A 22,893-nucleotide genomic window follows, 5' to 3' on the forward strand; every position below is an offset into this window, starting at 1 on the left:
TCTGAGCGCTCCCTGCAGCACATGAACAGACGCACGAAAAAGCTCCAAAGCTCTCACCACAGTATTTCATTCACGCTGAGCTCTGGAGTTTTGGGCATGGCAAAGCTTTAGCTGTTGGACTCACACATGACTGTACTGTCCTGTGGTTTGTTCAGATGCAGCTTCAGTCTTTTTCTAATTTTGCCATCTTGAACCTTAATATGCTAACTGAGGCCTTTACAGTCTGAGATGTAGCTTACAGGGTTTTTTGCAGCTTCTGTGAGCATTGCACAGTCTGACCTTAGTGTGAATTTCCCGAGACATTCCCTCCTGGGAAGAAATCAGCATTGTGTTTATAGAGGTGCTCGCACTTCCACACCAATTCCTATGGAAGTAGTAAAGGTGGACCCAGGTTTGCACAGGTTTGCAGTCTTGTGAAAACTTGCTTTTTTTATGACTGACTGTAGCTGCAAGGGATACGATTAATTATTATATAACATTTGGCTGATTGTTTCTCGTGAAAATTACCTGGTATGCTTCTAAACTACATAATCAGTCACCAAATCTTTCCAAATGTCAGCTCATCTGACCAGCTGAACACTAAGATTTTCTTTTCTCAGGGAATTTTTAGAGGATTCAAACCAACCAAGTGTGCAAACAGAAAAGCATCGCACTGAGCCCGATGCTGACCTCTGCAGATGAATCCGCGACACGAGCCGGTCGTCTCTTTTACACATTTATTTTGAAACAGCACAAAAGTGTATGGCATTTCAGCAAGCAGACCACGACCATGGAAAAGAAAATGACATGAAAGTTTCCACTACTGAGCTATATAAATATGATATGACATATAAAAAGATACAAACAGAAAACCAAAGAAATCCACTCATAGGCCTCCAATAAAGTGACAGTGAAGGCTGTTTTTTAAACATATAAAAGAAATGTGAGTACAGCAAGCACTGTTGATTTAAAAAAAAAAAAAAGAAACATTTGTTTTCAAACACATTAAGACAACACGACCCCCACGTTCTCCCTCTGCTTTGTAATTACAATGTATAGCTAACTCTGAGAGGGGATTCTTGTTTTCTTTTGGACTTCAAATTGTTTTGAAAAAAAGGGAACAGTACAAGTACAAATACTATACGTATTCACATTATCATAGCAAGTTACTAAAACCAGAACCATTTCTTTTAGTGTAATTATATGTATTTACATGGCAAAACTCGTACACGTATACTACTGACAGGAAGCCTTACCTCTCTTCTTCTAGCTTAACGAGTAACAACATCACACATTAGTCACACTACACGGGTTACCACCTCCAGTAACCTCGCCTCCTAATGAAACGCCTCCAGAGATTCTCATCTCATGTCTCTGTTGCAGGTAAATCACACCATGTCTCGTAACATTTGATGCAATCGACTCACATACACCAACAGCAGTAATGTGTTTCATATAAATAAATATTATAGCAACATAAAACTCAGTGTCAAATTCCCCGTGCCCACAAACGATCCCCTTCATGCTTCAGGATGTCTCGGCACGATGAGTTTTTCCAGCTCCCACGGGCTGGAAAAACTGATCTAATTGCCAGAAAAACAAAAACAAACAAAAAAAACGAGGACATGAAAAACGATGCGAAGTACAAAATATCTGCAGTACAGCTGTGAGGAGTACAGTGGGAGGTGCTATGTATCTACGTATGTGCTACAGTAACAAACAGGCAGGTGGCTACAGTCGGTGAAGAGTGAGTGCTCGAAATGGACACAGTATGGCTGATATACAGTATAAATGCTTTACTCTGGGGGGGAATGGGCCACACAAGAGTCCATCACAGGTGACGAGTTCATTTTAAGTGATCAAACATGCAGATACAATCGCACAGAAGAGGTGCCACAGAGGGAAACTGTTTGTGGTGGCTTAAAAAAGAAAAGAAAAGAAGTATACGACGACTGCACAGGAGCAGCTGTGTTTCATCAACATTCATATTCTACAGTATCGCCCTCCTCAGCCGTGACCCCTCGGGAGATTATCCGTCAGCTTCAGACGACCCCGCCCCCCTCTTCTACTGGGGCTTGTCCGTCTTGTGTGCCGTGAGGAAGGCCATGCCGTGGGTCCTGAAGTGGGTGTTGAGGTCCGTGGCCTTGTCGAATCGCCGGCCGCACACCTTGCAGCCCAGGTTTCCGTCTCCGTCCTCGCCCTGTGCCTGAGGAGAACCGGCAGCGGGAGAGCCATCTGGAGAGCCTTGGGCGCGAGGGGTCCCGCGTTCCGCGTCGCTCTGGGTGTCCCGCACTCGGTGAGTGATGAAACGGTGTCTGCTGAGAGAGCCGGCCGATGCAAAGCAGACTCCGCACTGCAGGCACTGGAAGGAGGCGGTGTCGCCCCGATGCTGGGGGATGTGGCGCTGAAACTCGGCCCCGTCTTCTGTAGTGAACCCGCAGGGGACACAGCGGAAAACGTTATCTTCCTCCTCTGCCTCACTGGGTCCCACTGATGTTGACGCCATGGATGCCCTGGTTCTCTTTGCGGGACCGCCGCCATCCTCTGTGTTGGTTTCGTCCTCGTCTCCCGCTCTGGCCGCAGGAGGACCGACCTCACCGTCTTGCTCCGAGGAGCTCCCCGGTCCTTCTCCCCCTGTGGCTGCACGCTTCCTGGTCATAGGGGGACCCTGAGAAAAAGGGAGAGCAGAGGCTAAGCAGCTGTGGAGACGATACACGAACAGAGCCTGCCCCAAGAACCTTTACTCACCTGTCCATCTGTGTTTCTGTGATGGAGTCGAATGTGTTTGTCCATTAAGAACCGACTGCCAAATGTACGTTTGCCTTCTGTACAATATCTGAGGAGTAATAATAAAGCAGCTCTATTAGTGACTGATAACAGATAAAGAAAAAAAAGACCATGATCTACACTGAAGACATTTTAAAAAGGCATCAAGTGGTCAGTGCCCTCTGCTGCACAAGCAGTGTAATGGTGCCATTCTTTTTTTAAACTTCTGCCAAGTTGATGTCAGCTTGGTATGGATTTCCATCTACGGTCACACCTTACAAGCACTGGCTTCAATCAGAAGACTTTAAATTACACACCTTTAACTGGGTTGTTTCAGACAGTGGATGAATTGAAAATAAGGATATTCTTACAAAGCTACTCTATTTAGTGCTCCAGGATAAAAACTATTGACTGACCTTGGAGGTCATCTGTGTACAATGAACTCATTGTCATGTTCAAGAAACCAGTTTGAGTTAGTTAATTCCACATCCCTATGTGCCCGCCACCGTCTTTTACAATTTAAGGTTGTGCATAGGTTCCATCTCTCCAAAGTCAAGCTATCTCGCATGTATCCGAATGTGGACCCCTCTTATGATAAGCGTGGGAGTGCAGAGGCTTCCCTTATCCATATGTTCTGGACGTGCCCTAGCCTTGAAGGATTCTGGAGAGATATATTTCAAACCGTGTCCCTATTTCTTGGATACCACATGAATCTTAATCCATTAGTTGCGCTTTTTGTCACCACTGGCAGGCTGATGCACGGTTGACCTCGTCACAGCATTGCACGCTCCCTTGTAGCTAGACGTGCGATCCTACTAAGATGGACGGGCGCCCCTTTGCCCAATCATGCTCAATGGCTGAGGGACCTTATGTACTATCTGAACCTTGAAAAGAACCGTTATGCGATTAGTAATAACAACAGTAAATTTTACAAGGTGTGGGGGCAATTCCTGAAATACTTTTCCAGCCTTCAGGTTGTGAACCCGACTTCCAGCATTACTCAGTAAATCCTCCCCCCTGTTTGTTTTTTTTTAGTTATTTGTGTGTTTTTTTATTTTCTTCTGCTTTGTCCTGTTGTATTTGTGATGGTTTTTTTTGTTTGTTTGTTTTTGGGGTTTTTTTCCTACCTGGCCAGAGGGATGGGGCTACTAAGTGGTATGGGTAGGGAGTAAACTGATAAAAGCAATTACAAGATAGGTGAGTGTGTCATTAATCTGCATTCTATTATTTCAGTTCAATCAATCATTGTTAAACCTACTTGTTGTTTAACAATTCTGTGTGTATCTGTCTTTCTTTGTTGCTTCAATTTAATAAAAATATCTTTGAGAAAAAAAGAAACCAGTTTGAGACGATTTGAGTTTTATGACATGGCACATGAATCCTGCTGGAAGCAGCCGTCAGAAGACAATGCGATCATAAAGGGATGGATATGGTCAGCAACAACACTCAGGTAGGCTGTGATGTTTAAATGATGCTCAGTTGGTACCAAGAGGTCCAAGTGTGTCACACCCTCATGCCATTAGCAGCCAGAACCACCGATCCAAAGGCATGTAGGATCAATACTTTTATGCCGACAATCAGGCAACAATTTTCTAATCTTTTACTGTCTAATTTTGGTGAGGATTTGGTGGGAACTGTAGTGTCAGTTGCCAGTTCTTAGCTGACAGGTGTGGTTTTCTGCTGCTGTAGATCGTCTGCTTCAAGTTTTGACATGCTGCATGTTCAGAGATGCTCTTCTGAATACCTTGATTGTAGAAGATGCTCAGGTCATCTTTACCATGTCTGCATTTTAAATGCAAAATTACCAAGCACTTGAACGGCTGTACCTAATAAAGTGGCCAGTGAGTGTGTATTACATTTAATCATACAAATTATAATTGCTGTAGGTTTATATTTGAGATTTACTCGTGTCTATATGCTACCCATAAACAGTGTCTGTACTGAAAGTGTAAGTTACTCACTGGCAATGGAAGACTCTTTTGTTGCCCTCATGAATGACACGCTCGTGACGTCTCAGGCTGGAGGATGTGCTGAATGTGCCTCCACAGATACGACAGGGAAACTTTGGAGATAACATCACACATAAAGACATTGAGAGAAGATTTAAAAAAAAAAAAAAAAAAAAAAAGGATACTGAAACTTGGTCTTCCTACCAAAAGGAGTGGCTCTTTCCCTACTTCACTATCCACAATATGCTAAGCTAACAGAAACTAGATTTCGTGCACTTCTGTGTTAATAACATCTGTTCCTTTCCTTCCTGTGATCAACATTATCTGTCACACCTTGCCGTGCTCCATCTTCACGTGACTCAGATAGTCTTCGTTGTCCGTGAACGTGTTCTGACACTGAGGGCAGGTCCACTCGGTTGGAGCGCTTGGATGACTGCTGCCTCCTGTGGTAGTGGAGTGACTCCCTGGAGCCTCGTAGTCCTCATCGGCATCATCGTCATCGTCCTCTTCTTCCTCTTCTTCCTCCTCCTCCTGCTCCCGACCCCAGTCCTCTCCATCAGAGTTATCAGGCTTTCCAGAGGATTTTGACTTGAGGCCAGAGGGACCAGATGCGTTGGCTGGAGCTGAGGTGGGGTTAGCGCCATCGGTCTGAGACTCCTGTTTGGCGGACGGGCCTCTGTGAGCGGTCTGAGCGGGACGACAGGAAATTGTATGAGAAGAGAACAGAAAGGCAAACGGAGAAAATCGTCATCTTGAAGCTGTTCTTTGAATAAATACGATTATTTCGACTACAAACAAGTTCTAATGTCTCTATTGCTAAACTTTTGTACTTGGTATAGAACTTAGGACGAGGTCACCGGAGGGGTACCTCGCTAAGGCCGATCCAAGAATTACTGTCTGCCTTATTTGACGCCGCATTCATTGTAGAAAGCAACGAATGGGCAACACATAAAGGCAAAGGACTAACACATCATGTGCTGTGACATTCTGTATGTACCCACCTTAATATGCTCCATCATGGAGCCTTTTTGGGCGTAGAGCTTGGTGCAGTCAGGACACTTGAACACATGCACTTTTTGCTTAGCTAAATGAGTATCAAAATGCATGTACAGCAAAGGTTTTTGGGTAAAAACTGTATCACACATCACACATTTGTAGATCATTCTGCAAAAGGAGAAGAAGAATTCAATGGTTAGGGATCAACTTAGAGAATTTTCCTAAACAGTCTGAAAATATTTCTCTGTGGAAACGTTGAAAAGCAGCACACGTACTTGGCCTGTCCTCCGGTGAGCGTTGGGTGCTGGGTGCTGATGTGGCTCTGGGCGCTGGGGGAAGACTTGAAGGCCATGGGGCAGCTCGGGCACTTGTGGAAGACCTCGCAGTGAGCAGTCTGAATGTGGGACTTGATGGAGTTTAACCCTCCGAACACGACCTGGCAGCTCGAGCACCTTGGTTAAGAATAATGAGAATAATCAATAACAGGGATAAAATAAAAAATAATAAAAAAAAATATGTTTAAGTGTCATAAAGATTAAATGCGTTGTTTTTCAATTAAACCCATGGATGGAATTGTGTCTCAGGACTCTTTGGATGATTGAAATCAATCTTGGACACCTATGATCATTAGTTTGCCAGGTGAGCCCAATTAAAGGAAAAACTACACAAGAAGGATGTTCCACATTATTAAGCTGACCACCATTTTCAAGCAATATAGGAAGGAAAAATTATCTCTCTGTTGCTGAAAAGCGTGAAATAGTTGAATGCCTTGGACACGTAATGAAAACCTTGGATATTTCACAAAAACTTAAGCGTGATCACCATAATGTTAAGAGATTTGTGGGTGAGTCAGAGCACACATGGGTCCGTGCAGATAAAAGCACAATGATGAAGGTTTCTGCCAGACAAATACATCAGATTAGGTGAGCAGCTGCGAAAAGGCCATTACAAAGCAGCAAGCAGATAATTGAAGCTGCTGGTGCCTCTGGAGCCCTGCGAACATCAAGGTGTAGGATCCTCCAGAGACTTGCAGTTGTGCATAAACCTTATATTTGGCCACCCCTAACCAATGCTCACAAGCAGAAACGGCTGCAATGGGACCAGAACTACAAGAAGACTAATTTTCAAACAGTCCTGTTCACTGATGAGTGCAACCCTGGATGGTCCAGATGGATGCAGTGGTGGATGGTTCTTGGACAGCCACCATGTTCCAACAAGGCTGCAACATCAGCAAGGACATGGTGGAGTCATGTTTTGAGCCAGAATCACGGGGAGAGAGCTCCTTGGCCTCTTTAGGGTCCCTGAAAGTGTGAAAATGACCTCTGCAAAGTATGTTGAATTTCTGACTGACCACTTTCTTCCATGGTAGAAAGAGAAGAACTGTGCCTTCTGCCAGGGCTGCTCAATTAATCGAATTTTAATCTAAATTACGATCTGGGCTTTCAACGATCATTAAAAATGACTGAGCCGATTATTAGTACCTTACTCGTGCTTTACTCTCGCGCTGCTCCGTGTGGTAAAACGAGCGCACCTCTCTGCGATTCAAACACGCGTCACAACAATTAAGAGGACCCGAGGGAAGCTCGGAAAGCTAAGCAGAAGTTATTTGGAGAGGATAATGGGTGCTGAAGAAAGAATGCTGTTGGTTGAAAAGAGAGGTAAAACGACTTCAGTGGTGTGGAAACATTATGGGTTTGCGGAGTCAGACGTGGATCAAGTAGACATAGTGTGTAAACTTTGCTACGGTGTCGTAGCTGCACCACAGAGCAACACTACAAATTTATTCAATCATTTGAAGACCGCTCACGAAGCGACATACGATCAAACAATGAAGGAGCAGCAACTTTAGTTGACATACCTCAATGTCAGTTTGATGCAATTGTGCATTGTGTGGCTACACAGCTTGCCTTGATGTTTGGTTATTTGTATGCATAAAGATTATGCAGTATTTTGAAGTTCACTAAACATAGATGTTTACATTTTTCATTTATTTTTTATATTGCAAACATTTGCACTGTTATCATTATTTGCACACTATTTTATATTATTTTTTGACAACCTTTAAAGCCATTATTCAATACATTGTTACTGTTATATAAATATCGTCAAATAATCGAGATCTCAATTTCAGTGAAAATAATCGTGATTATCATTTTTGCCATAATCGAGAAGCCCTACCTTCTGCAACAAAATCATCTTCATGCAAGACAAGGCACCATCTCATGCTACAAGGAATACCTCTGCATCATTGGCTGCTATAGCCATAAAAGGAGAGAAACTCATGGTGTGGCCCCCATTCCTCCCTGACCTCAATCCTATTGAGAACCTTTGGAGCATCCTCAAACAAAAAAAATATCACGGTGGGAGGCAGTTCACATCCAAACAGCAGCTCTGAGAGGCTATTCTGACATCCTGCAAAGACATTCACGTAGAAACTTTCCAAAAACTCACAAGTTCCATGGATGCAAGAACTGTAAAACTGCTATCAAATAAAGGGTCCTATGCTAATATGCAACTTGACCCGTTAAGATGTTTTTGATTGAAATAGCTTTGATTTCAGTAAAATTAATTGACTAATGCTGCAAATTCAACAAATTACCATTTTCAATTCTCTACAACCTATAAAATGTTTTGAAACTGTGTGCGTAATAATTTGGAACAGTGCATTTTAAGTTTTATATTTTTGAAAAACATACTGTTTTCATTGGGAGTTTTGTTGAGTAACATTTGAATTATACTCTTATGCTGACTGACATTTGAATCGGCTATTTAGGAAAATCAGAGAAAAATATCATTTGCATAATAATTTGGTGCGCGGTGTATATATATCAAAATACATTTCCTTTGTTTGCAGCAGTATGCGACTTAGCTAAAAGACAATAACCAAAAAGCTTCTTCACTTTCAACTTTCTGTTTTGTGTTGCTTTTGCACTATAGTAACATCACAGCTTGAAATCAAACTGATTCAAAATATCTGCGCTTCACCTTTAATCATCTGCTCCACTCTGTGTGCACGCAGAGTGAAAATGAGAGCAGAGCAAGACGAGAAATGAGTGAAGCTATATATGATAGCAAAGACGGCAAAGAGTACAATACAGTTGAGCTGTAATGAAACGCGTGCAATAAAACACGGTACATAAAATATAAATATTTACATTTTTTGTCTCATTAATCTGTCTGTCTGCAATTTACCCTTAAATCTGAAAAAAAAAAAGAAAACTGGCATGAAGGTGTCTATTTCGGCCTGAAGGTTCTTATCTATATCACATATTATGTTGCCTAGCAACCACTAAAATGCCCACTTGCAGTGTTTTGCTTCGGTAACACCTTAGAAAATTCTGGTTATAATTTTAATTTACAACAATACCATCCAATTTATATCAACAAAAGCTTAACTATACGTGTAATATTATGACACCTTTACAACATCTGGCAACCACCTAGCAACCGCTTGAAATAGCCTGTTTTTTTCTTGTCTTTTTGCACTTATAAAAGCTTATGAAAGCATGCTGTTGTTTTTCTTTCACAACAATAATAGCTCATTTCGATCCAAAATAGTTGGATTATACACAACATATTGTTATCGTGTTATCTATCTATAACATGTATCTATAATGCACCTTATAAAAGCATCAGGCCTAACAATATTGTAGCCTGTGCTTAAAAAGCCAGGTAAAAGACAGTAAAAATAAATTATAGAACTGTATGAATCTTTTCTTTTTGCAAATCCTCACAGTGAGAAATATATCTTATTAATTTAACACTGGGATCGGATTGGCAGATCCGCAAAGTTTCAATATAGGGAGTGAGAAGTTGGAAAGTGCTGTCACTTCATTGCAAGACGTTCTTAAGACTCCTGTTGTAGCTTCAGAAGCTTTTTCCGCTAGTCACTGCTCCAAACATCTGCTTTGAATCAGACGGACTGATTACGTGACGGATTTTATAGTTTATATTATTTTATTTTAATAATTCTTAGCTACATTTAAGCTGCCCATTAGCAAATGCCTCCCACAGAAGAAGTGGACATGATTTTCAAATACCTTTTGAACTGCCAGTTACTCAATTGGTCATGTCATATGTTAACCATGTTCGATAGCGTGTCCACACCTGTAGCCAATGCGTCTGGCAAAGTGCAAACAGGCCTCGTCCAGGTGGGTCTGGAAGCTGGCCTGCCGTGCGATTCCACCGCACTCGGGACAGACATGAGGCGCTCTGTGTTTATGGATCCTCTGGTGGGCAGACACGGCACACGAGTTAGGGAGCATCATGGGAGGCGAGCACTGTGTACATGTCTGAAAATGGGGAGAAAAAAGGAAAATGAAACAAAACAAAGTCATCATCACAACTTCATAACCAGCAGCACGAAACATACTGTTCACTCATCCCCAATACTCACTGAGTTAGGCGCAGCTCTGATCTGCTGGAAGTGGGTGACCAGCTCCGCTTTGCCAGAGAATTGTGTTTGGCACTCCGGACATTTGAAGTTATTGTACTGCAGCCCTTCAGCCTTCTTGCACGGCAGAGGCATCAGCGCTTGCGGGCCCTGAGGTGCTCGGCGGACGGATCGAGGCTGAGCTGCTGCTGCTGGAGATGAAGTGTCCTTCATTGGGCTGGAATTGGCAGAGATGTTGGGGCCTCCGGGTGTGGAGGAAGGAGAGGAGACTGGAGGAGAGGAGGACGAAGAGGAGAGCAGGCCTGGTCAGCCAAAAGGTGAAAAACAAGAGGAGATAAATGAAAAACGGTCAATGAGGATGAGTTACACATGAATGACATAGTTTTTAGTTCAAAATACATTTGCTTCTTTATTTTTTTTAAATAAAGAGATTAATATTTTAATGAGTGAATCATGGTTAGGTAACAAACAGCTCTTATTTCCTTAATATTTGTTGTTTATTCATTTTTTAAAAATCAACAAATGAAAAATACCTCTGGGCTTCCAGTGGACCTACTACGAGTTTTATTATTTTATGCCTGTTTCAGTGGTGGTGCTGATTACACACGGCAAAAGGCTTCAAATAATTGAGGTCAGTGTATATGCGAATAATCTCTATCAGCCAAAAGGTTCAGACTGCTCTAAACACTTTGCTTCAGATGCTTTTTTTCCTACTCGTGGCTCTGTATGATGTCAAAGAGAGAAGATATCCCTAATATGGTCATTTAAGGTACCCAGCTGTGGATGTGACATGCCTGCTTGTCAAACCTGTTTACGAGGGAGAGCATGAGCAGAAAGTAGGCTTACGGAGAGGAGAACTAAAAGAGCTCCTTCTAGACAGAAGATTAACTGATTGGCTGCAGGCTCAGCATGAGATAAGTAAGGTTTGTTTCAAAATGTTAATCATGAAAAGCGACTCATAGATCTAGAAGATTAGTCTGATTGGTCCCCATTAATTCCAACAATTTTCTTTGAGATGATATCAACTAAATGATAAATAAAATATGATTAACTGATGATTAAAGTAAGTGTTGGCTGCACTTCTGCTTACCACCAATTGGCGTTATGTCTTGTTGTCCAATCATCTGCTCCACAGTGACAGGCCTCATGACCAGGTGCGAGCACTGCATGACCAGCCCTCGCTCCTTGTGCTCTCTGGCATGCAGCAGCAGGCTGCACTTATTGAAGAAGGCCAGCCTCTTTGCACAATGGTTGCAGGTCACTTCGATGCGGAGTGATCGTCTGTCATAGTGTCGTGCCAGGCTGCGCTCCAGCGCAAACGCGTCTCCGCACTCCAGGCAGCGGTAACCTGTTGCAGGGAGGGGAAGGCCCCACTCGGGTGGTGGCAGAGCAGAGAGGTCGGGCTTGTAGCTTGGCAAAAGGTTTTTACTGTTCAGAATTTTGTTAAAAGCCTCCACCAGGCTCGACTGGCTCCGGGAGATGACGGCCCCCGTGCTGTTGACGATGGAGGCGGGTTTGTTCGGCTGGAGGCCGCTGCCTATGATGGTGCCGCTTCCTCCATTTGCCGTTTTGTTAGTGGTCGTACGTACGCTGATCCCACTCGCAGCAACTGAGAACTTCGGGGAGGAGGCTGCAACGGGGGTGACAGGCAAGGCGGCCGATTTAGTGATGCTTACAGCGGTGGCGGAAACCTTGGCCTTGTCAGACGCAGCCATTTTGTTTTGGACCTTTGTGGCAGCAGCTAGCATGACGCTGCTGGCTGCGAGTGTAGAGACAGGCAGAGCATTTAGAGCACTTACTTTCTGCGAAGTTGTTGTCATGTGACCAGGGGAAGACTCAGGTTTTTGGGCCTTGTTTCCTAAAACCTTACGTTCCCCAGCTTGAGCTTTAGGGTCCACACCTTTCCCTGCAGCACCACCTTTAGGCGCCACCCGTGTCACGGTTCTGGTGATTCCACCTGTGGAGGTTTTAATAGTTTTGATTCTGACTTTGAGGGGTCTGGATGGTGTTCCAGAAGCAGCAGGTGTTGCATCACCTGTGTCCCCCGCGTCAGTGGACACGGGTTTAGTTTTACCATCGTCCACCTCCATATTTTCCTCACCCGTTTTCGTGTTTTCTCCCTTGTCAGCTTTACCATCAACAACCCTGTCTATGCCGTTTCCCACCTCCATCTCTTCCTCCTCCTCTTTAGGTTCCCGCAGTTCAGAAGGAGGTGGGGTGGAGGCCACTGCAGGGCTGGAGCACCTTTTAGTTGTGACTTGAGCCGTTGATTTTGGCATCTCAGGTTCAGGACTCTCTGGTGAGTCTCTCTCTTCGATCACGTGTTCTGGATGCCTGTCCTCCACCTGGGGACTCTCTGTTGAGCCTAACGGGGGAGCTGATGAAGTCAAAGATGCCCCCGAAGGAGTGTCCCCAGGTTTGGGCTGAGATGCAGTAGAGGATGAGGGCTGTGCCGAGACTGAGTCAGACTTATAACGTCGGCTCAGCTGAGTGCAAGTCGGAGAGTCCGGGCTCTCCTGGATTACCAGGGGGCTTCCCAAATCTGGGTCAGAATCTTCCTCCTCCACCTGCTGGTGTTGAAATTCAGCAGGACCACCCTTGGGAGCTCCGTTAAAAGGCTGCGATGAGCGTAGAGGGTGTGATGAGGGTGCAGAAGGTGGAGTTGAAAGCAGGGGCTTGGAAGGTGGAAAGAAAGGCGAGGCTAGTCCCACGGGCCCACCAGCACCCAGAGGAGGGGACCCAGCTGACAGAGACGAAGATGAAGGTAATGAAGCTTTCACGCCGTCTGCTCTCTCTTGGCCCGTATCCTGCTGCTGCTGCTGGTGCTGCTGCTGTAGCAGCTGCATCTTTCGGGCTCGACCCACAGGATCTCCAGACCCCTGTGCCACAAGTGGTTTAAGTCTATTGAAAATGTTACCACCCTGCTTGTGAGACTTGGCCGTACTAGCTCCTGCTGATTCTGAAGACACTTTGGGTGTATTTACCAACCATGGTGCACCATTAGGCTGAGCCTGGCTAAGTGGAAGTGGCGTGGAGACGCCAGAAGTCCCGAAACCATTGTGGTTGAGAGCTTCAGATTCAGCCAATCCAGGAGCGCACGCGCCAAGTCTAGGGCCCACATCCACCCCTGTGATCACATCAATGGTGTCCTGGTCTGCATCTACCTCCCCTCCATCCACCGTCTCGATACGCACTTTATTCTTCACAATCACACTCACGATTGAGGTGTCTGCCTGGGGGTCCGAGGGGCTTGGCGCTCTCATGGATGACCCAACGCTTTCTGGCTTCCCCAGAGGTGCACCTGCAGCTCCGTGCGGTCCCTCTGCCTCATCTGGGGCAGACTGGATGGCCTCTTTGGCATCTATGTCAGGAATGTCAAACGCTGCCAACAGGTCATCAAAATCTGGGGTCTTCATGTCCCCCATACCGGGATTACCTCCTGTAAAAACAAGACACAAAGCATGACTCTACATCCTACTACATAACCCTACATGCAAAAACTCTACTATAAAATGACAGTTATATTGTGTTTATATTTCCATGATAACCTGAAACAACAGACATGCACCTCCCTGTGATACACAAACAGGCTCCACTCGCTAGCTAGCTCGGATGCTGCATTAGCCAGCTAGCACGCTAGCGGCGGCGCTTCTGCTCCCCAAACCGCTCTCTCCGGTGGCAGGTTCAAAAATATTCCACTATGAATGGGAAACACTCGTCACTCCATCGTGCTTTTACCGCATGCAGGGCCCTGCAATAGTGACCATTTAAGAGGCGGTACCACCGACAGAGCGTTTTTGTAGCAGCGACCACGGTTATTTTTGAGCTACTACACTTGAGGCTGGCTAGCTGGCCGCTGAGCTCCAGCCAAGACAGAGAGAGACAGATAGAGAGAGGGGTCATTTAGCTAACGAGCTAGCGTTCGCCATTTAAAAGGCAACAGAGCGCTTCGCTGAGGTTTGGTGTGACAGCAGCGGCCACCCGGTGACAGCAGGCTCGACGAAATCACAGAAAACGGTGGCCGGGATGGGGATTTTCCTTTAATATTTCATGTATTTTTTGATTTGTTTACCTGGATGTGCGATTCCCGACTATCCTAGCTTGCTTTCAGCTGAAAATGCTGCGCTTCCCGTCACATGACTCAGCACATCCTATCAGCCTGTGATAGCGCTGGAAAAATGCACGGGAGGATGCTGAGAGCGACACGTATGTTTATTTCTGCTGGGAATTACCGCTTTTTAAAGGCTGATGGGGCTGCAGAAGTGTCACCACACCACAAACACATGTTTAGACAGTTTTTATTGCAAAAGAAACCCACAAAGACATGACAGGAGTGTGGCTAACTGTTTGGTTTCAAAGCCTGCCACCACAAAAAAAAGAAGAAAAAAAATCTGTGGCGAGAATTATCATTAATTGTTATAACCATGTAGAGAAATGTAGAGTGAAGGGTGCACAAGGCAATTTGAGAATGGACCATTATTATATTTTAATAGCATCAGTTTCTTTGTGGGCATATTAAACACTACATAGTTATTCAGTACTGCAGTATTTTCTTCTATATTGGTGCCTCTGAGTGTCTCGACAGAGAAGGATAGTAATAAATGTCTGAGTGCTGTCATGCAGGGCGATGCATCAGCATTCTTGTCATACATGTAGGAAATCCTGCATTAGTCTGCAATTGTTCATGTTTCTCTATTTCATTCCTCATTTCTTCTTCTCTTCATCCTTTTTGCCATCTGGCTTGTTTCCCGTCTGGGAGGCCAGGGAACCCATGGCGTTGCGGATGGCCTCGTTGTTGGGGTCGACACCCGGCAGGTTCTCCAAGACGCTCTGAAGGAACTCTGGGTCTTGCATCACGTCATAGTCATCTTCCTCCTGTTCAGTTAAGATACAGCATATATTATACACAGCTGCTATATGGAAGTTTGATTCTGCCACTAAAATTAAAAATGCACTGAATGTGATGTTTTGCAGGGAAACCACAGGTCCTGACATATATTCAGATGCTACTTTTACACATTCCACTTAAACCCCTGAATGATGTCACAGGACCAAAAAGGACCCGAAAGGATTAATTACCAGCCCCACAGAATATCTACAGGGGTCCTGTGTTGTTTTGGTGGGATGAGAATGATTGGGCGTTGGTCCTTAGCAGAGCTTTGCAGACAGTTATCTACATGTTGTAGCTGTGCACTCTCACCAGGGGGCAGTGTCAATGATATGTATGACAGCTAGTCTGTGGGCCACTGTTTCACTATCTATTTCATAGCGTCATCACCACCAGGCTGCCTGCTGCTGGTTATTTGAAGCTTTTTGTGCAGTCACAGATCTACAGAAACTGATAGAAGCACAGGCATTTCACTTCACACACTGTCAGGATGTGGTTTTAATGTTGTGGCTCATCGGTGACCACTGTATGTATGGTTTTAGCACCATTTTATCACCTAGAACTTTGCCAGCTCATCTAGTCTGCATGTTGTCTTATCATCTGAAGAACAGTTTGCCACGATGACACCATGCTCATACAAATGAACACCATTTAAAATAGCAAACTATTCAAAAAGACACAGGAAATACAATTTGATGCTTAAAGATGCTGAGTACATTCAGGTCCATCTCACTATTGTTAAACTTGATAGATGGATATTTATTACTGAAAGGCAAGTGCCTCCTTATATTTAATATCTGCTAGATTGAACCCCGACTATTCAGAAACAAGCTACTTTCTTATGAAATCATTCCTCCTTCAGGTTATTAATTTAATACGTTTTATTCGTATCAAGTCTTTGAAAGGGCTCCAGCTGTTACGTCGGTTCACATTATGTGTGCTGGAATAACTCGAAATATTTCCTTCCTTTATTACTTTATGAAAAGTCCACAAAGCATGATGATTTCACATCCAACACTCAAAAATAACAGTTGCTCAATTTAAATCATTACGATGACTCACCTTGGCTGATTCAGCTGTGTCCATGGGGGCTCCTGTGTCCATTTCACCATACTCTGTTCACAAATAAGAGGATAGTTATGCTTTATGTTCAATAATAATAATAATAATAATAATAATAATAATAATAATGGATTGCATTTATATAACGCTTTTCGGAACCCCTCAAAGCGCTTTACAATACCACTATTCATTCACTCTCACATTCATACGAGTTAAAACAAATACACTGATCATAAGTGGAAGTTACCTCCTCCAGCAAGAGACATCTGCATGGCGTAGGCTATCTGCTCCTCCTCGGTCATGCTGCTGAAGTCAGGAAGCACTGCTGCACCACTCTCAGGCTGAGATACTGACATCTTCAGTAAAGCCTCCTCTGATTCTGCGTTTAAAAAGAACACTTGGTTAAATTCTAATGTACTGTAATAATTTTTATCTCAAAGGTGAAAATAACGATCTGTGAATTCTGCAGTCACCATCTGCACTGGGTGTGGGCACGCCTGCCTCGGCCGCAGAAGCGGCAGCAGCTCTGCGGGCCTCTTCCTCCTGCCTCTGTCGCTGCTCCTCCATTGATACACGCAGGGCCTAAAGCAGGGGCAGCACGGTGAGATAAAAAGGCACAGGATGGACTCAGTCCACAGGACAGGAACAAGAAAGTCACTTTTTAAAATTTGTGGCAAAGCCACAGAGTACTTGAAATATGACTGAAGTCATGTAAAAGAATGAGTACTCTGTTTCATGTATCTGGCACAAGGGCAAGATATAGATATAAGAAAGGAAACTGTGGAGATAGTCGTCAAGTTGTTATGCAGGAAATAGTTTAAAACAACCTGCTTTTATTAACCTTAGACACGCAAGTTTCCAAAAGAGGCAGCATCGAAAATAACACCATTAATAATTTATTTCCTAAATAAACAAATGAACTAGTGTAGAAGAGCTGTCCTTTACATTTTTGGCCTCATGATTATCAGCTTTTATAAAGATGATGTCATTGATATTAAAAGTCACACATTCCTTTACTGCCATTTTAAAGACTGCTTTGGAGCGTCACACCCATTCTCTACACGTCCATCAGTTGTGCCAATAGCCACATCTGTTCTCTAGTTATGGAAGACCAAATTATTATCAAATATGAATAAGGTTCTCCTGCTGGTGTGTGTTATGGTCTTTGTATTTACAGTGGTAGTGGGAAATAAACTCCCCAGTGTTGCTCACAAGCAGCAGTAGCTCTGTCAGCATAGGCAGGCTTTGAGTTGAGTATCTGAAAGGATTTTTAATTTTCTCCTTTTCCATGCAACTATTTTGGCACATAATATACCACATTATCAGCTTCTCAACCCACCTCCCTATATTGCTTACCAAGGCTAGCTCTGGATCAGCACTGGGATCCACCCCAAACTCAAAGTCGCTTGCACCGAGACCCATCATAGAGCCTCCTTCCCCGGCCAGGATGGGAGAGGACAGCAGAGCATCAGCCAGACTGGGTCCTGGAGGGACTGTGACCAGGTGGGAGCCCGTCCCCTCCTTCCCATTTAGAGTATTTATAAAAGCAGTCAGCTTCTCTGTGTTCGCCTCCTGAACAAATAGTTGGAGACAGTTTGTTTAGATATAGAAGCACCAGATATGGAAATGAAAACAAAACAATACAAAAAAAAAAAAAGAAAAATGTTGGTAGGCTTTAATGCATCTCGTTTTATAGCTCTGATATGGAAGATTATCCAACAATGTCTCACCTCCTCTCCAAAGTTAATAATATCCACATTCACTTTCTCCTTTTTCAAGCGCTTTGCCATCTTCACAAGCTGAAGAATCGGTAGATTAGGACAACAGCAGGCGGAGAAATATGCACAAACACATGAGTGCGCAGACAGCAGGAGACATTACACCTTTTGCATATAATGTGTAGTTAAAGAACATTTAACAAAAGGTCCTCACATCTTTTTCATTATCCTCCACAGGACTCCCAACAAAGGCAATGATCCTCATCTTGTGGTTTTTTCCTTGTCTGTGCTTTAGGGCCAGCTAAAGAGGGAAAGGATAAAATTATGGATCATAAACTGCCATAAACTGTTTGTTTTTTTTTGTTTGTTTTGTTTTTAACCAGTTACTGCAGTTTACAGGTTACACACATGAGCGACTCGGATGCCTGTGCAGAAGCAAATCTTTCCTCTGGGCTGGACAGCGTGGAGTTTGGACAGGATACGGCCAGTATCCGGAGTCAGTGTGGTCAGGACTTCACAGTTACTGCAAGAAAACATACAAAAACCCAGGAGTCAACACCTTCAGTTGTTACCTTAACAGGTAATTAAATCTGACACACAATTTAATACACAACACTGTCAAATGAGTTTGTGCCAATTCCAAATAATCCCAGTAAAGTACACATTTAACAAATTAACAATTGGTTAATATTAATATTAAAATACTAAATATTAATTAGAATTAGCTCTGTCAAAGCAGTGTGGTGTACTAAAGAGCAGCTTTCATAAATAGCAGGTCAGACTGGTGGTTAAAGGAAGTGCTCCTCATTTAGAAACCATATGGTTTGATCGTTTTGATGTTGTGCAAATGTCTGTTTACATTAACCACGGGTTGGAAAAGAGCTAGCACAGCTCATGTAACACCTGCTTATCTTTTGTAAAAATGCTTATGGTTAACCAGCAAACAGTATTAAACCTCAGACCCAGCAGCAACAGGCCAGAGGTCTGAGCTATGAAGTAGGATTTTGTGTTATCCAGGTAACATCGGGGTTTTCAGTACTACAAAGATGGACCACTTACTTACTGGGTAACTTATGAGATGAGATAGCCTTTATTTGTCAGTTGCAGGTCTTTTGCCCACAACCGAGATGACAGACCTTGCCGACCGTACATACAATACAAACATCACATTGGGGAGACAGGTCAGGCCAGGTAGCGAGGAAAAAAAAAACATTGAAATGCACAGATATCAACACACCATAACACAATAAACACAGACAGCAACATGGGAAAGTGTTCCAGTGTGTACATCTGATCTGGGACCGCTGCAATCTTTCTACTGCGCCTCCAGCTGACCCAATGTCCACATCATGGGGGAGGTAAGCGTTGGAGGTGGCGTTGGATCCGGGGTAGGGAGGGTGATGCGTCGGTGAGTGCTTATCAGTATCAGTATATGTATGTGTGTGCGTGTCCATAGTTCAGCTGAGACAGTGTCCTTCGCCCTGCCAGGTTAAGTAAACAGTCTTCCAGCCAACCCAGGTGGCCTTGTAGGGAATGGGAAGGAACAGACTCAACACAGTCGTTATCAGGGAGTTGTTGTTCGGCTCCAGCCTTGAGCTGGCGCCAAAGGGGTAGCCGGGTTATGATGGAGAATTTCAAGCTGTTTTTTAACACTCCGACACTGGTCTCTCAGTCTCCCGTTAATAGCTGCGAGCTTCTCCGTGATGTTATTAGCCGTCGATTTTGTGGTCTTGTCACTCTTTTTGCTCACCTAGCAGATTCTGAGACCTCACGACCGCAGCCAACTGATCCGAGGTGTAATCCAGCTCCGCCCAGAGATGTTGTTCTGAGTTGATTCTTTCCTGATGTAATCCAACATACATACGCTCAAAGGTGTTATTCTGAGCATTCACTGCAGTCGTAAGTGCCTCCAAGCTCTTAACCATGCTGCCTTCAGTGAGCCCTTTCTGAGAAGTCGCACCTGTTGTTCCAATCCCAGCGGGCAGCCTTGTGGGGGTTTGAACAGCCGGTTCCGCTCTCTTAATTCTCCGATAAGCCAGGGCCAAGCCAGCTCCGATCAGCAAGAACCCTGTTATCATGGTTCCGAATATGTAGATATCTTCAGCGTCCTCGATCGACAGTCCCGCCAGGCACACGATCCTCTGCCACCCGTCCATCGTGTATCCGGCAGGGAAAGTCCCTCCAGGGCACTCGGGTTCTCCCGAGCCCAGACTTCTCGTTGTTAAAGTGTGTCAATAGCAAATCTTCTGCAAATCTAACCTGCTCCGGAGTAGGTCGGGTTCAAGATTAAAGAACAACAAGTATAAATCATCACCACTACTCCAGAAAATAGCATCAGCATTCCTGGAAGATCGTTGGACTTCTTTACACAGATTGTGTAAGGGCCTTAAGTTTTTTTTTTAATAGCATCTAAAGTCTAAATCAGCCAGTCTGTTGCCAGTACACTTATCAATAACTGTGATTGGTCAGACGCTGCCAAAAACCACTCTTGCGTTAACTTATGGAGAGAATAACACTCTTCGTGTGACCTCTTATCCTGACTGTTAGGATAAGTGAATCCAGATAACGGAAATCTACCCTGGGTATGTTCAACTTGTTTTGTACAGGCCTTAGCTGTCACAGCCTCTACACAAAGACAACAAATGCACTTCTTTATTTAGAAGGAAGTCATTGCACTGCATCCTCTGAAGACAGCCATCATCAGTAACCATGTACGATTTAATGAAGTGTTATGACTTTAGCCACATAATTGTTTAATGAAGAGAGAACGGCTTACTTTGCCATAGTGATGAGGCCCACGTTGTTTTCTGGATTGCTGCGTGTTTTGGAGTGGCAGACAATGTTGACAGCATCCTGCTGAGCCTGTAGCCTCGTTGGCAGGAAGTCTCCATTTCTCATGTACTCGCTGTTGTCCACACTGAAGAGGAAACAGCACTTTAATGTGTACTCCATCACAAAGCTTAAGAGTTAGTAAGCGTTCACGTAATTCATTATCAGCCATAACCTACATTGGCCGAATGGGTAGTATAATATATTCACCGGGAGAAGCAATAAACAAAAGTTTAGCCGCTATAAAGCGTAACAGGGTAAAAACAGTCACAGCTAGCACGGCTTGCTAACGTTAGCGAGAGGTGACTCTACATATGCCGCTGGAAAACAATCAAGTAACCGCTGGTGTCAGTTAATAATTTAGGCAGAAAACACCAAACTGTAACCAGCGACATTCTGGAAATTAAGTCTCGTGGCTTGCAGGTAAATAAAGACTTTAATAAGACCTCAAATCAAGGCGAACTTTAGCTACAATGACTCAGCCGGTCGATATTGCGTTAGCCGGCCCACAATCAACTGTGCATTATCAGCCTGGCTGGCAGCGACATTTACCCCATATGCAGCTCGGTGAGCCCCCTTATAAAGTAACTTACTGGTACACCTCCATATGAACCGCTAACGGGTTTATAAACACACACAAAAATACATTTGTAGAGTTCTTACCAGACCATAGTACTTTCAAGCACCATTTTGGAAACTTCTTGTTGCTTTCTGTCGTAATCCAACAAGCTCACAGATTATTGGACGACGGTTGAACAAAGCGAAATATGATTGGGCAAGTCTTGTCTCCTTCAGGTTGTAGAGAGCTAGAGAGTATAATTAGAGCTGGTCTTTACTATTTAGAAGTTCTTTGGGGAGGGGGAACTGGTTTAATAAGAATTAAACTAGTTCATACAGGTTTACCCCCGAAACATTTTCTTCGTCAAACCATTTATAGGCTTTGTCTTCAGTAATAACCTATAGATTAACTCATTTATCACCCCCGAATCATCTTTTCTTTTCGGCCGGTGCCTTTAGGGGTCGCCATCATCTATTCCTTGCATCTGTCACACCAGTCTTCTGCATGTCCTCATTCACTACATTTATGAATCTCTTCTGAGGTCTTCCTCTTTCCCTCCAAATTCAGCGTCTTTTGTCCAGTATATCCGCTGTCCCTCCTCTACATATCCGAAATATCACAGCCTTGCCTCTCTAACCTTGTCTCCAAATCGCTCGATCCAGCTGTCCCGCATATGTATTCATTTTTAATCTTGTCCCTTCTGGTCACTGCTAATGAAACTTTTAACATCTTTAGATATGTCAGCTCTAATTTCAGCTCCATCTTTGCCAGCAACTCCAAATCATACATCATAGCAGGTCCCACAATCTTGCAAACCTTCAAGTTCCTTCTTGCTGCTCTCCTTCTTTCACAAATCAGTCTTTATACTCAGTTCTACCCACGCCACCCTGCCTGCACTCTCTTCATCTCTCTTGTGCACTCACCTTCACTGTAGCGTCCCTCTCATTCACAGTCATGTTTAATAATCTGAACGAATACAATTATTTCCCAACTGGCCACCACAGCAGATGAATCCACATGTTTATTCTAAACAGTTCAGAGTAGGAAAAAAATACAGGATGATTTAAAACAGTTACAGCAGGAGGCTTTAAAAAAAAGTTTCATGTCTTCAATTCAGGTTTGCCATGCTGGAGCAAGCAATTTTCAATCCACCACAATTACAAATAAACATTAGAGAGACCAGAGTAATACATACATTATATAACGCTGTAATAAATAGGGCTACGTGTGCATCTGTTTGGAACCATTAAGACTTTTATTGTCGGGACAGGGCATCACCTCAGAGTTTGGTTTAACAGACAAGTGAATTAAATAATCTACAAATGCGGTTTGCCTTTATATAATTCCTCCTGGTGGGAAAATTGTCAACTGGTTTAAATTATTGCACAGTTTTTTCACTGAAATATGCGGTGTAAACAAAAAAGCATCCCTTAAGTTACAGTTTTCTTATATCCTTATATGCAGCTCAGCATTTTTAGACATCAAATACTTGGGAAGTATTTGCAGTTTAACATGAGCCAAACATAACGCCAAGTTAAGACATTGTACATGAGAGTAAAAACATTTTGTTTTGTGTTTTACAGTAAATACAAAGTCTACACATCTCTGTTAATATGCCAGGTTTATGTGATATATAAAAAAATAATAATAAAAAAAATTAGATTGTTTTTCTATCTTCAGTGCGACCTATAACTACACAGTTTAACTAAAACATAAACTGAAAACATAAGTGTTGACAACCTCGGATAACTGCA

At 43.6% G+C, this 22,893-nt stretch overlaps 2 protein-coding genes and 1 non-coding gene across 4 annotated transcripts; all 3 read right to left on the reverse strand.

Annotated features, from left to right (window-relative positions):
- Window positions 1-702: 702 nt before the first annotated feature.
- znf687b (zinc finger protein 687b) lies at window positions 703-14,279 on the reverse strand. 2 transcript variants are annotated; one of them, XM_026157300.2, is made up of 10 exons: window positions 14,156-14,279; window positions 11,174-13,522; window positions 10,087-10,352; window positions 9,798-9,982; window positions 5,966-6,142; window positions 5,696-5,858; window positions 5,028-5,381; window positions 4,707-4,807; window positions 2,728-2,815; window positions 703-2,647 (listed from the first exon to the last, which is right to left on the reverse strand). In XM_026157300.2, exons 2-10 carry the CDS (start codon window positions 13,506-13,508, stop codon window positions 2,045-2,047), a joined length of 4,272 nt encoding a protein of 1,423 aa, XP_026013085.1. In that variant the 5' UTR covers window positions 13,509-13,522; window positions 14,156-14,279; the 3' UTR covers window positions 703-2,044. The 2 variants fall into 2 exon arrangements, with proteins under 2 accessions (XP_026013085.1, XP_026013083.1); XM_026157298.2 differs by having other exon boundaries at window positions 10,087-10,385.
- LOC113015447 (small nucleolar RNA SNORA13) lies at window positions 5,517-5,651 on the reverse strand. Its single transcript, XR_003271117.1, has one exon. It is a non-coding gene; the product is annotated as a small nucleolar RNA SNORA13 (small nucleolar RNA).
- Window positions 14,280-14,365: 86 nt separating the features above from the next.
- psmd4a (proteasome 26S subunit ubiquitin receptor, non-ATPase 4a) lies at window positions 14,366-21,400 on the reverse strand. The gene is made up of 10 exons (XM_026157357.2): window positions 21,244-21,400; window positions 20,528-20,668; window positions 18,160-18,274; window positions 17,966-18,052; window positions 17,764-17,832; window positions 17,390-17,605; window positions 16,507-16,615; window positions 16,281-16,412; window positions 16,034-16,086; window positions 14,366-14,958 (listed from the first exon to the last, which is right to left on the reverse strand). Exons 1-10 carry the CDS (start codon window positions 21,267-21,269, stop codon window positions 14,788-14,790), a joined length of 1,119 nt encoding a protein of 372 aa, XP_026013142.1. The 5' UTR covers window positions 21,270-21,400; the 3' UTR covers window positions 14,366-14,787.
- Between the last annotated feature and the right edge of the window lie 1,493 nt (window positions 21,401-22,893).

This window comes from Astatotilapia calliptera, chromosome 22 (assembly GCF_964374335.1).
Source record: "Astatotilapia calliptera chromosome 22, fAstCal68.1, whole genome shotgun sequence".
Classification (NCBI taxonomy): Eukaryota; Metazoa; Chordata; class Actinopteri; order Cichliformes; family Cichlidae; genus Astatotilapia; species Astatotilapia calliptera.

Excerpts from the sequence above, each read along its gene's own strand:
- psmd4a (XM_026157357.2), bottom strand. The coding sequence starts at position 21,269 with ATGGTGCTTGAAAGTACTATGGTCTG. Across the intron at positions 20,669-21,243 it reads CTTGAAAGTACTATGGTCTG|TGTGGACAACAGCGAGTACA; the intron begins GTAAGAACTCTA and ends TTTCCTCTTCAG. Across the intron at positions 16,087-16,280 it reads GATGTCTCTTGCTGGAGGAG|AGTATGGTGAAATGGACACA; the intron begins GTAACTTCCACT and ends ATTTGTGAACAG.
- znf687b (XM_026157298.2), bottom strand. The coding sequence starts at position 13,508 with ATGGGGGACATGAAGACCCCAGATTTTGATGACCTGTTGGCAGCGTTT. Across the intron at positions 9,983-10,086 it reads TCAGAGCTGCGCCTAACTCA|ACATGTACACAGTGCTCGCC; the intron begins GTGAGTATTGGG and ends CCCCATTTTCAG. Across the intron at positions 5,382-5,695 it reads CCATGATGGAGCATATTAAG|ACCGCTCACAGAGGCCCGTC; the intron begins GTGGGTACATAC and ends CGTCCCGCTCAG.